At 39.4% G+C, this 13,970-nt stretch overlaps 1 protein-coding gene across 1 annotated transcript in view; it reads left to right on the plus strand.

Moving 5' to 3' along the window:
- The window catches only part of LOC309569936 (protein FAM240B-like), a 76,426-nt gene that overhangs the window by 46,011 nt on the left and 16,445 nt on the right, over nt 1–13,970 (plus strand). Inside the window, exon 2 of the mRNA XM_082275931.1 lies at nt 7,660–7,808. Coding sequence (XP_082132057.1) covers nt 7,663–7,808 — 146 coding nt within the window. The 5' untranslated portion in view covers nt 7,660–7,662. The remainder of the gene's footprint in view (nt 1–7,659; nt 7,809–13,970) is intronic.

The following is a 13,970-nucleotide window of genomic DNA, read 5'->3' on the forward strand; positions in this document are numbered from 1 at the left end:
TCTGGTAAGCAGATTGGATTTAAGGGTGTTGGTGCTTTATTTCACTCTTACTCACTACATGTCTGGTTAGCAGTCAGCATTGGTGGTGGCACACACTTCGGGTGATTTGCATGATTAGTGACAATACTGAAACAGTATTATGCTATGGAAGTTTTTTCTTTTTTCACATGCACTTGACATTTGATTACTGAGACATCATATAAATCTGAGGAGTCACTTGGAAGTCGCTGGATTAGAATTACCACTTTGATGATATTTGGGCACATTTTTTACCTGCATTTGGTAAGGAGATTGTACACCTAGTGGCTTCATTATTTTCACCTTGGATTTGTGCAGATTCCAGATCTTTGGATCAATTCCATGAACATTTGGACACTGTATCTGTGGTTTCACACCATTTAGTGTATGGCTTTACCATCACTACTTTTCATATCTGACTAATATTTTTTTATTATAACATTATTCAATTTAGCGCAACTTATTTATATGTATCGTGTTTAGTTGTTTTTCGCAATTTAAGTTGCTGCTTATTCAGAGGAGTTAGCGCAGTTATCCCCCCCCCCCCCCTTTTGAATTGATACAAATGTTTAGGACATCTCCAGCGTATATATTTTTTCTTAGAAAATCTTTAATTTGTCAAGCTACAGTTTTATTTTTGCAGACGGATGGCATTCATTATAGTGTCAAACTTTGTACCTGCAGAGAAAACTTTTTATAAATTCATGCTTACATTTGATTTATTGTGATATTTTATTTTCCCATCCAGAATGATCCTCCGGTCTCAGTATGAAGAGGTTAAGTAGAGCGGGGGCTCTTTATTTCCACTGAAGTGCCTTCCAGTTTGTAGCTACCCATAATAGAATTATAGTAACTAATAATTAAGTGTAAACTATCACATTTATTAACAATGACATTTCCTTGCAGGTCACTATCAGCTTTATCACATAAAATAGATTAATCATCCAGTTAGTCCAATTAAGTTGTGTACAGCTACAACGTCTCTTTTTAATTAGACCCTTCTGCATTTTTGAAAGGTCAGCCCAGGAAAGTAAACATGCACTTTTCAAATATTAGAAATAGAAAATGCTGTAATTTTACAAGCCTTGTTTGACAGTTACAAGATACCATGACCTTAATGTGACACCTTTGAAACATCACCCTCTAGATAAAAAAAAATGCTGTGCTTTATTTTGCTATCAGTCTCTTGCTTGTAAATTTAGATTTATAAGTGCAGTTAAATATTTTAAGATGTCTTCCCAAGCACTTTAAACATATCACTTTGCAATGTAAAAATAGGTACTATACGCATAAAAACAGAAAACAAAAACATAGGTACTATATTGTCGTAAGTCCATATGACGTACATTATTATCATTATTTTTATTATTATTATTCAGGATTTATTTAGCAACAACAGTTTGTGCAGAGAGGGACAATACCATTACAATACAAGTCAAAACATGAAGCTTAAGACTCGATTCACACTAGCGCGACTTGTCAGGCGACTTGTCAGCCTGGCAAGTCGCGCTCCCTCACGGTCCATTGACTGCTACAGGACCCATTCTAATAGGAGCGACACAAGTCGCTCCGACTTAGAAAAAGGGTCCTGTACTACTTCGGGGCGACCTCGGAGCGACTTGCATAGACTTCCATTATGTGAAGTCCATGCAAGTCGCTCCGAAGTCGTGGTGCATGGTAATGCACAAGTTGCCCCCAAAGTAGTACAAAGTCGTGCCGCCCCAGTGTGAACCAACTCTTAGGGTACTGCTCATGAGAGCTTGCAATCTAAAAGGAGGGGCAAGTGATACAAAAGGCAATGATTGTGAGGGATGAGCTGATGGTGAAAGTTAAAATTCAGCTTTTTGTCTGTCATTAGTACTCTAAACAAAGGAGTTTTTAATGATCAAAAAAGTTGGGGATAGCAGGACAGATTAGAGTAAGGAGTTCCAAAGTATAGGAGAGGCTCTAAAGAAGACCTGAAGGTGAGCATGATTGAAGGTGACAAGGAGGCTATAGAGAAGGAGCTCTTGGAAGGTGCAGAGGGATGGTTTGGGTGATATTTTGAGATAAGGCTGTTGATTTAGCTTGGGGCAGAGTTGTGGATGGTTCGTATGTTGTCAATATTTTGGATTTTATGCATTGGGCAGGTGAAAGCCATTGGAGGGAATAGAAGTACATGAAACAGATTTTGAGAAATAATCTATGAATCTGTTTGCTTGCATAGAACAACCATTGAATTTAATGATGTAGGGGCTAGTAATTGCAGCAGTTGCAAACGTGAAAAGGTTAAGAGATGTAAAGGTCAAATTCCTTTTTCCATTTATTCTTATTTTGTTGCTCTGTCCCCTCCAGACATCATTAACAAGTGTAGCTCCTCTGCTACTTGCAAGTTGTCATTTTGTGCTGTTGATATGCCCCCATGGTGAAAGTCTGTATGGTCAATGTTTTAAATATAACAAACACTGGGCTTCTTGTTAACGTAAAATTCTTACAAAAGTAACTCAAAGCTCTACATCATTAATCTACTCATACTGAAAACAAGTGTAGTTAATATAAAATTATCTATTCTCAAGTCTCCCTAAAAGGAGATTTGAAATTTCCATATCATATAAAGTGTTGTCACCCAGTCAGAATAAGCTGGTTCTCTGTAAAGATTGTTTATTGGCTCATTATAGAGAAGCATTTGTCCAAAATATTGGCATAAATGACTCTCCTCTCACCATATTAGAGGTGTGAGACTGGCCAAGACAGAGGCTCCTGACCACACAGGATGTAGGAGCAGAAGAGGAGGCGTCACCATTTGAGAAGGCAGAGCCCATCCAATGGGCCTTGGATGGCTCAGTTGATTGTAGGCTGTAGTATGTCAGTCAGGATTTAATCTTTACCCTGCGAGCTGCACTTTGACTTTGAAGAAAGTAATTTAGAAAATGCAAAGAGATGCCACCAGATAGCCCGCCCCTTGAGTTTCTCAAGAACAAAAATATAATATATTCCAGCTATAAGCTATATCATTTTTGCAAACGTTATTTTCCCTTTATTTTCACCTGTTAAGTCTACCAGTGACACACTTTTTGTCCTAGGGTGACAAGACACCCAACCTCACCATACTTTACCTATGAAGAAGCAGCATCATCACCTGAGGGCAGGACCTCAGTACACCTACCCCATTGTTCTTTTACTTAACATAGCAGGGAGGGTTATGAAGTCCTCAAAGATAACCAGGAAGAATGGAACTGAAAAAAGTTCAGGACAGGCAGAAAGCACAAGAAGGAATAAGCTCACACGATTTCTACCGTGATCAACTGGTGTTTTTTGCGCTTATCAAACCGACATAACGAAACACTTTCAATGGTATATTAAACAGACCAGAAGGGATGAAATAAAATAAGTTACATATGCTTCATGCTAGTTTCCTTATACAACAACTGTTTAGTGTCAGGGCATTCTTTCTTGGATATAAATTGAATGGCTTTATCCACTTGCTGACCAGCCACAGTACATTTACTGCGGCTGGTCAGCACCTACAGGCAAAATCATGTACATGTACATGATTTTGCCTGCCTGGGTTTAAGAGGGCACCTTCGCCACCCCAACCCCCTGTGACCACTTTAACATACTGTCCGCAGTCAGAGTCCCTGATCACCGACACATCAGTCATATGTTGATACTGTACTGCACTGATGGCAGTATGTTAAAAAAAAAAATTGTGATAAAAACAATTATTTTTTCATTTTCCAAAAAATTGTGACAAAAAATTACAACTTCAAAAAACTCGCCATGCCTCTTACTAAATGCCTCAGACTGTCTACTTTCCAAAAAGGAGTCACATGGGGGGGGGGGGGGGGGATTATATTGTCCTGGCACTTAGTGGCCTTAAGAAATTGAATTTTCAAATATATAAACCATTGTTTGTAGACGTTATATCTTTCACACAAACCAATTAATATACACTTATTGAGATTTTTTTTTACTAAAGACATGTAGCAGAATACATTTTGTCCTAAATTTATGATGAAATTAGATTTTTATTGGATATGTTTCTGATAAAAATGTAGTTTGCCTACAGTATTTCATTACTGTGAAATTGCCAGTTAAAGTAGTGCAGTGATGAATAGCAAAAAATTACCTGGTCATGAAGGGTTTAAAACCTTCCAGAGCTGAATTGGATAAAGTGGAAGATAAGGTCAATAACAAATATTCCTAAAAATGCTGTCTCCATCCCTCCTACTACCTATGCTACATAACTTTTAAGAAAAACAGCCATGTAAATACCTTTCTTAAATCCAGCCTGGTCATCTGATCCAGGAGCTCTGGCTTCCCTGTGTCAGAGAACGTTTGCTGCAGGAAAGAGGAAGGACTGGCAAAATGGGCAAGGGGAAACTAGGAGTGACTTTACAGCTCTAGGAATTTACAGCCATTGTCCAACGCTCTATTATATATGGGAACATAAGGTGGTGAATAATGTGACTAGATTAGACCTGATAAAAAAAAGGTATTTACACTGTTCTTTTTTAATATGGGCTAAGCAGGATAAGTAGGGGAAATGGGAAGGCAGCATTTTTAAGACATATTGTTATTAGCCTTTACTAACACTTAAAGGAGTTGTAAAGGCAGGAAGGTTGCATTCTAGGCATTAAGATAAAAAGCCTTCTATGTGCAGCAGCCTCCCCAGTACCCCCTAATACTTACCTGTGTCCCCTCTCTGTCCAGCGATGTCCACGAGTTCCTCATCTGCCAGGGACTCTCTCTCCTGATTGGCTGAGACACAGCTGCAGTGCCATTGGCTCCTGCTGGCTGTCAATCACACTCAGTGAGCCAATCAGGAGAAAGAGGGGGTGGGGCCAAAGAGCAGCTCCGTGTCTGAATGGACCCATGGAGCTGCAGCTCAGCTCGGGTGACCTTGTTCTGCCAAGAACTCCAACTACGTTATTTCTGGTGAGTGTACACCAGGAATAATTGGAGATATCAACCACTTGGTGTTTTCACAGAACCCAGGCAGCCTATACACTCCGGTATATGCTATATATAGTGAAGATTGTTAGTCCGCCTGCTAGCAACCAAAAACATGGCCGCCTCCAAAGACAATCTCCACTAATTATAGCATATACCAGAGTGTAAAGGTTTCCGGTGTAAATCTCTAATTATTCCTGGTGTACACTCACCGGAAATAACGTTGTTGGAGATTTCGGCAGAACACCCCCATAGCAAGCTGCTTGCTGTGGGGGGCTCTGAGCAGGAGGGAGGGGCCAGTAGCAGCAACGAGGGACCAGAGAAGAGGAGGATTTGGGCCGCCCTGTGCAAAACCAACTGCACAGGGGTAAGTATAGCATGTTTTTTTTTTTTTTAAGAAAACAAAACTTTACAATCCCTTTAAAGTATTTAAATTGAAATTCTGCCTAACCATAACTATTCTTAAAAATCCCCCCCACCAACTACCTTTCCTGTCTACTCTATGGTCAGGCTGCAAGGGAGAGGAGGGACTGACTGTGCTATAGGAGTTTATGGGTGACATCACCAGAATTCCTAGTCATTATTAGAGCTCAGTCCTCTCATCTGTAGCTGGCCACTCACTGACAAAGGGGATCATGTGACCAGACTGGAACGGGCTGAAAAGAGGTATGTATACAGTTCTTTTTTTACATAGGGTAGACAGGATAGGTAGCAGGAGGGGGGAGTGGACATTTTTAAGAATAGTTATGGTTAAGCAGAAATTCCATGTTAAGCACTCTCACAACACTGTTGGTAAATCTAGGAAAGTTTACAAAGACTTTATCATGTATAGCTAGCTTAATGGGTACGTGGAAATTTGCAGATGCAAGGGAGCTTTAGTTTAAAACGTTGCACATTTTTTCTGCGCCTGGGAAGCGGCAAGTGATGCATACAGCCAACCATAGAAGTGGCAATACGAAAACGCCAATGCTCTTTTGCATCAGTGGTGACCGGTATATGTGTGTATAATCTATGATGTATTTTCCAGAACATGGAACTTCCATGAAATAAGTCATATATGGATGTGCAGGTGTACCATCTTTCTTTGATGGTTTCAGATGTTAATATTCTCTATCACATCACATAATATCTTTTATACTTGTGTTTAAATCAGCAGTGACAAATAGTTGTTATATGTAATCGGTTAAGAATAGTTGAAGTTGATCCATTCAAGTAGAGACTTAGGCTGGCCATACATGTTCAATTTTCTTTGGAAATACCTTAACCGGTTGCCGACCGCCGCAAGTACATATACTGCGGCGGTCAGCCCCGACCAGGCAAAGTGACGTACCGGTACGTCACTAGCCTGTCACTGGCTTGTGAGCCAATAGCGGGCGAGCGCGCGCCCGCTGAGGCGCGCGCTCACCCCGGCTCGTTTCCAGACAAGTCAGTGCGTGTGACTGGCGGACCCGATGTCCGCTGGTCACTCGCGATCGTTCGGCGGGAAGGGAGAAAGGCAGGCAGGTAATGTAAACAAGCCGCCTGTCATTCTCCCCTGTGTAAAAATGGAGATCAGACGGTTCTACTATGTAGGACCGTTGATCTCTGTTTTTACACTAGTAGCCATGTCCCATCACAGTTAGAAGCACGCCCCTAGGACACACTTAACCCCTCCCTCTCCAATACAGTTAACCCCCTGCCAGTGTCATTTTTGCAGTAACAGTGCATATGTATAGCACTGATTACTGCAGTAATGTCACTGGTAACCCCAAAAGTGTCAAAAATGTCAGTCAAGGGTCCGATCTGTCCGCCGCAATGTCGCAATCCCGCAAAAAAATTGCAGATCGCCGCCATTACTCGTTAAAAAAAAAAACCCCAAAAATGACAAAAATCTTTCCCTTTGTTAGTAAACGCGATAACTTTTGCGCAAACCAATCAAAATACGCTTTTTGCAATTTTTTTTTACCAAATATATGTAGAATAAAACAAATTGGCCAAAAATGTTAAAAAATTTGGATTTTGACATTTTTTTGGGGGGGAATTTCATATAAAAAAATGTGAAAAATATTGTTATTTTTGCAAAATTGACGCTCTTTTTTTGTTTATAGCGCATGATCAGCAAATCGCACAGGTGATCAAATACCACCAAAAGAAAGCTCTGTTTGTGGGAAAAAAAGGACGTCAAATTCGTTTAGGTACAGCGTCGCACGACCGCGCAATTGTCCCTTAAAGTCACGCAGTAAAAAATCGCAAAATAGGCCCTGGTCAGGAAGGGGGTAAAATCTTCCGGGGCTTAAGTGGTTAAACTATGTAGTGCAAGGGCCTGCATAATTGGATACAATTGAAAGTTGTTTAGCTTTGACCTCATATTATATGTTTTTTGGTAAATCTAAAGGAAAATTGTACAAGAGAATTGAACATGTATGGCCAGCCTTAGTTCACTTTGCAGAATGAAAGTTTACTAAGCTTAGTGAATAAGATGACTACAATTTTAAAAAAGCAATTATTTGCAAGAAAACATGATTTTTTTGCAAACGATTGGATGACTATAATGAACACAGCTTTCCTTTATTCACTAAGCTCAGTGAACATTTATTTTGCTAAGTGATCAGTTTCTATTTCAGTAGTAAATCAACATTTTTGAGTTTAAAACAAACTGCTTTTACCAAGTGTTCCTATAAATAAATAATGTATCTCAGATGCCAATTTTGAATTATCACTTTGTTTTAGACAATGGATATCAAAAAGATTCTGGGTTTACGCGAGATAACATCCCATGATGCAGATGGATTAAAGAACTTTTGGGAGAAGAAAATAGAAAAAGAAACTATAGCACATCAAATTGAGGATGCACGAAGAAACAAAAGTGCGCTTTCTAAGTGAGTATTTTTCTACCTTGATGTCAATAAAAACAGAAGAAAGTGCATCTCATTGATATCACGAAAGAATGTTGTAAACCAATGACTATCATTATCATTAAAAAGACTCAGCTGAAAGACACAGGTTCAGTTACTGTAATGTACAAACTAAAAATACAGGACAATCGTGTTTACAGTATCACCATGTGCTAATAGGTTAACAACTTCTGGACCAGAATGTTTTACCCCCTTATTGACCAGGCCATTTTTTGCGATATGGCACTGCATTACTTTAACTGACAACGCTGTACCCAAATAAAACTGATTTTCTTTTTTTCCCACAAATAGAGCTTTCTTTTGGTGGTATTTGATCTCTCTGCGGTTTTTATTTTTTGCGCTATAAACAAAAAAACTCTGCTATAAAACACAGCCAATAAAAAATAAATAAAAACATTTTTTTTCTACATTTTAGGCCAATATCTATTCTGCCACATATTTTTGATAAAACAAAACCCAATAAGTGTATATTGATTGGTTTATGCAAAAGTTCTCACGTCTACAAACTTGGGGATAGATTTATGGTATTTTTATTTATTTTTTATTTTTTTACTAGCAATGGTGGCAATCAGCAATTTTTAGTGGGACTGCGACATTGCGGCAGACAGATCAGACCCCTAACTGGCAATTTTGACACTTTATGGGGGACCAGTGACATTACTACAGTAATCAGTACAAAAAATATGCACTGATACTGTACTAATGACACTGGCAGGGCAGGGATAAACACCAGGGGTGATCAAAGGGTTAAATGTGTCCCTAGGGGGTGCTTTCTAACTGTGTGGGGGATGGACTCACTAGATGAACACAGAGAGATGTGTTCCTGAAAAGCAGGAATACAGGATCCCTGTGTTCATCTGTGACAGAATGGCGGTCTGCCTTGTTAACATAGGCAGACCGCCGTTCTGTCTCTATGGGGAGCGATCATGCACGCTCCCACTGGTTATGGCACAGAGCAACGTACATGTACTTTGTTTCGCGCAATAAAGCCAACCTGCTGCCGTAAAACTACGGCGGCTGGTTCGGCAAGTGGTTAAAGAAGATTTTTTTTCAGATATTTTAATCTTTAAATAACAACAAAAAAAAACGCTTGTTCTTGATCTTTAGGCATGACATACACGGTATCAATTTCTTTTTGCAGGATAAAAATTTGCACAAATCCCCTATCAACACAGACAGTGCTGACGGGAATCACTCCTACCAGGCAATTGTCTTCTCTTGGCAGGGGGTGGGCGGGGAAAGCTGTCTCTGTCAGGAGAAGACAGTGATTATCGCTAGTGGCTATAGCAGTCAATAGCAATAATTGCATAAAAATTCGGCAGGCTGGTTGCACTCAAGTAGATCGATCGATCAATCAACTTGGTACATTCAGCCTGGCCATTATTGATTTGAATCTATGCTGGTTCCTGCTGAACCGGCCAAGATTAGAACCGTGTATGGCCGGCCTTATTTACAGTCTTAAAGCGACACTAAACACTGGTTTAAAAGTAAAGTTTTTATTCAAGTATCTATTCTTAACTTTAAAAAGTCTCTTCTTTTTCTCTCAGCCTCTTCCAAATCACCATTTTTTTTTTAATTTGCTGCTGTGATCAGACTTCTACAGAGTACAGAGTTACAGAGTAGCTATATTTGCTTTCCATAGTCCAATTGTATTTAGGGAGCGTAGCCACCCTTTTTTTTTCACTCCCAAGATGGGCTATGGACTACAGGATTTGCAGTGTGTATTGAGTAGTGCACTTGACTGCAAGGAACGTGCACTGCTAGTTTTAAACAAATAGATGTGAAGGAGAAAAGGAGAGGTTCTGGAGCTACAGAGGACATTACAAGGAAGCAGAAAAAAACACTGCAAGAAACCATTTCTTAAAGAGGTTGTAAACCCTCTTGTATAACTTTTACCTATAGGTAAGCCTATATTAAGGCTTACCTATAGGTGCTATAAATATCTCCCAAACTTGCACCGTTTAGGAGATATTTACAGCGCAAACTGCCGATGACGTCATCGGCGCAGGCGCTCTGAGGGAACAGCCACCCGTGCCGTTCCTTCAGAGCTCAGGGCCGTGAACGGCGGCTCCCGCGCGCATGCGCGGGAGTGATGTAATCGCGCCTCCGGCCAATCAGATGGCCGGAGGACGCGAACCCGGAAGCGGGACGGCAGGACATGTCGCCGTCCTGTCGCTGAGGTGGCGGCACGGCGGGGGCTTCGTTTTAAGGTAAGTACTACATAATGAACTAGTATGCGATGCATACTAGCTCATTATGCCTTTCTCTTTACAGGGCTTTTTTTTTCTCGGATTTTTTTTTTGACTTTACTTCCTCTTTAAACATAGATTACAGGGCTATTAGGCAGTGGATGTGGATGTTTTATTTTTGGGGAATAAGGATATCATTTAATGTCACTCTAAGCCACTTTGCTATGAGAAGAGTCATATTTCTGAGAATTGTCCTAACTCAGAAAGTACCCCAACAGAGGAACCTGTATATAATGCGATAACAATTATTGGTCTGGAGTCATAAACTGATTTGCATGAGTACCAAAATAACTGTCATACATACGCCAACAGTTTGCGTGGGAAGGCAATACAGTTATAATACAATTCAATACATGGGGAATGGGGAATTAGAGGGCCCTGCTTGTTAGAGCTTACAATCTAGAAGATATATATATATATATATATATATATATATATATATATATATATATATATATATATATATATATATAGTCTAGATTATAAGCTCTAACAAGCAGGGCCCTCCAATTCCCCATGTATTGAATTGTATTATAACTGTATTGCCTTCCCTCACATTGTAAAGCGCTACGCAAACTGTTGGCGCTATATAAATCCTGTATAATAATAATAATATATATTCAGTTTTATACACTGAATTATGTGCTTAGAAAAGTGGGAAGATCTTCTATACATGATTAGAAGCTGGAAAAGAAAACAAAGGGTTTTATTTACTAAAGGCAAATAGACTGGCCATTTTGGGAAATTTCCCCAGAGCTTAGTGAATAGGGTAAAGCCCTGCTGACTTCCATCATCCAATCATGTGCTAGCAAAAATGCTGTTTTTGTTTATTTTCTTTACATGTCATTGGGCGTTCTTTGCAAAGTAAATGTCCACCTCTTTTATTAATCTCTAGGAAAAATTATTTTGCAAAGTACAATTTCCCTTGCAAAGTGAACAGTCTAATTGCCTTTAGTAAATGAACCCCAAATTACAGTTAAAAATGTAACTTCAGTAAATGGTAATTCTCATCTCTTTCCAGCTGCACCATCATAGTGTGGGTTGGCCAAGGGGAAGTTTACAGGCAAACTGCACTAAATTAAACTTTCCAGGTCTGCTTTAGTATATCAGTCTCAGGAAAAATAGATATACAATATTATGCAAATATTATACACATTTTAAAACTCCTGTACAGCTAGAGGTATTTCAATCAGGACAAAATGAAGCGTATAGCTTATAAAATAAAAATTCAATATTAGTCTGATGTTAGTAAAAGTGGAACAATATACGTATGCAAGCCCTGTAGGCATGTAATACAACTAAAACAGCTCAACAGAAATGTACACTCCACAATATTGGATAAAATTACTGCTTCATAAACACTATTGATTTATGTGATTGATAAATGACGTTTTTACCATGTCTGAAACCAGACATTTTTCTTCTATACATATTGATGATACCAATTAAGCCTCCTACATGTAGCAGATTGAAAATATTATTAAACCTTTGTAGAAAATGGAAGTAAAACTGATTGCAGAGCTCAAAACAATTTTCCCTTTCATAAATGATTGATATTTTGTGCATATTATTGAAAACACATCTGAGATGCTTTAAAAAGAAAATCATACCAGTAAAGTACATTAAACATGCGGTACATCTCTGTATAAAAAAACATGCTTACAATAATTATTTTATTATTAACTTTTTATGATTTAACAGACTTTTGTTGATTAAACTGTAAGCCAGCTTCTTGTCCTGTATCTTGTACAAGTAGTTTTATTAGGTAACTAGGGTTAGTACCAAAAGCAAAATAGCTGTTCACTTTGTTAGGGAAGTTGCACTTTTGCAAGGGGATTTGCCCCAAAGCTTACTAAATGTGGTGAAGTTTTACTTTTGAAAACCCAATCAAATGCGAGGAAAATATAAAAGCGGTATTTTTGCTTGCACATGAATGGATGGTGAAAAGTCAGCAGACCTTCACCTCATTCACTAAGCTCTGATTAAAATTCCCTTTTAAAATGCAACTTTGCTTGCGAGGTGAACAGTAGAAATGGGCTCAACACCCCCCTGTTCAATTCGCAGCAGAACTCTCGAACAGGGGAAAAGTTTGGCCCCAAACCGCGGACTGCATTGAAGTCTATGGAAGTCGAACATTAGAAATGAAAAGTCCCCATTTTTAAGGCTTATATTGAAGTAATTGGCAAAAAAAAAGGGTATGGGGGTCTGGGTACTGCCCTGGGGGACATGTATTAATACAAAAATGTTTTTCTAAAACTATTATTTTAAAGGAGCAGTGATTTTAATAAAGCTTAAAGTGAAGAATTCCTTTAAATAGAGTGCATGGGGGGTCCCCTTAGTCTGCCTGTAAAATGGCGCATCTGTAGCATGTATAGAACAAAAAAATTATTCAAACCACATTTAAATTGGTTTGTGGGTTGCAATTTCCAGCAACTGGCTATTTAAAAAAAATAAAGAAAAAAACATCATGGGGTCTCCCCCAAAATTCCATACCAGGACCCTTATCTGAGCACACAGTCTGGAAGACCGGGAAGGGGGAGTTGAACGAGTGAGCGCCCCCCCCCCCCCCTGAACCATACCAGGCCACATGCCCTCAACATGGGGTGGTGAGTCCTTTTGGGCAGGAAGGACTCTGCCCCCCCCCCCCCCTCACCCCAAAGCACCTTGTCCCCATATTGATGAAGACAAGGGCCTCTTCCCAACAACCCTGTGCGATGGTTGTGGGGGTCTGCGAGCAGGGGGCTTACCCAAATCTGGAAGCCCCCTTTAATAAGGTGGCTCCCAGATCTTGCCCCCCCCCCCAGGTGAATGAGTATGGGGTTGTACCCCTACTCATTCACTAAAAAAACTGTCCAAAAAAATAAAAACACTACAAGGGTTTTTCACAATTTCTTTATTTAAAATATATTAAAAAATAAAAAAAAACAATGTCCCCCGATGTAAATCCATCGTCAATAATGACGCCCGCCACACCGCCGGACTCAAAAACAAGACAAAAAAACTCACCACACTTGTCGAAGGCAGACCCCCGAATGCCTCCTCCGCTGCCTGATCTTTCTAAACAGGTAAGGGGCAGGGCCACCTGGTGATGTCACCTGGTGGCCCTGTCCCCCACCCTTTGTGACATCACCGACCCATGCATGCTTTCAAATTTCAACTACCCAAAAAACATACTGACTAAAAAAAAAAAAAACACTCTATAAACAGATATCTGTACAGGTAAAGTTCCTAATAAACCACACAGAGAGAGCCTGCTTTTACCAAAAGCACCATAATGTCAAAGGGTAATCAATCTGGATACCACTGAAATATTTGGATGACTATAAAACATGGCCCAACTACTGGTTAACATACAGCATATACAATTTTCTTCTGATATGAAGAGTAGCCATATTTATGTAGGTCTCTCACTGAGAATGACAGCAAGTTAGGGAGGGACATGCACATGCTTACCAGGACTTGGTTGACATTACAGTATTGCTCTTTGATGTACATTAATAGGCTTATAAGTTGAGATGGGCAAATCAGCACATCTTGTAAACTAACAATTGACTGTGATCTCTCCAATTCATGAATTATAAACAGTGAATGCAAACTTTTGGTGCTCTATACTAAAAAATGTCAGATATTTTTAGTTGGTGGTAAATGCTACCTCGTACTGCCTTGTATGTCCTATTGTCTCCTGTTCCTTCCTAACCTTTTTCATAGTAATCAGGCAATGTTGTCTTATCAAATACAACTCTCATTTTAAAGAATTCAAGAAGTACAGGATATTGGTTCCACTACCATGTGATCGCTCTGTCACTTAAACCCAGCCCATCCAAGCAACATTACGTGAAATGTTAAAGTGTTTGTAAACTCTAAGAATACACTTCTC

The sequence above is a fragment of the Pelophylax lessonae genome, assembly GCF_965119305.1.
Source record: "Pelophylax lessonae genome assembly, chromosome: 1".
Taxonomy (NCBI): domain Eukaryota; kingdom Metazoa; phylum Chordata; class Amphibia; order Anura; family Ranidae; genus Pelophylax; species Pelophylax lessonae.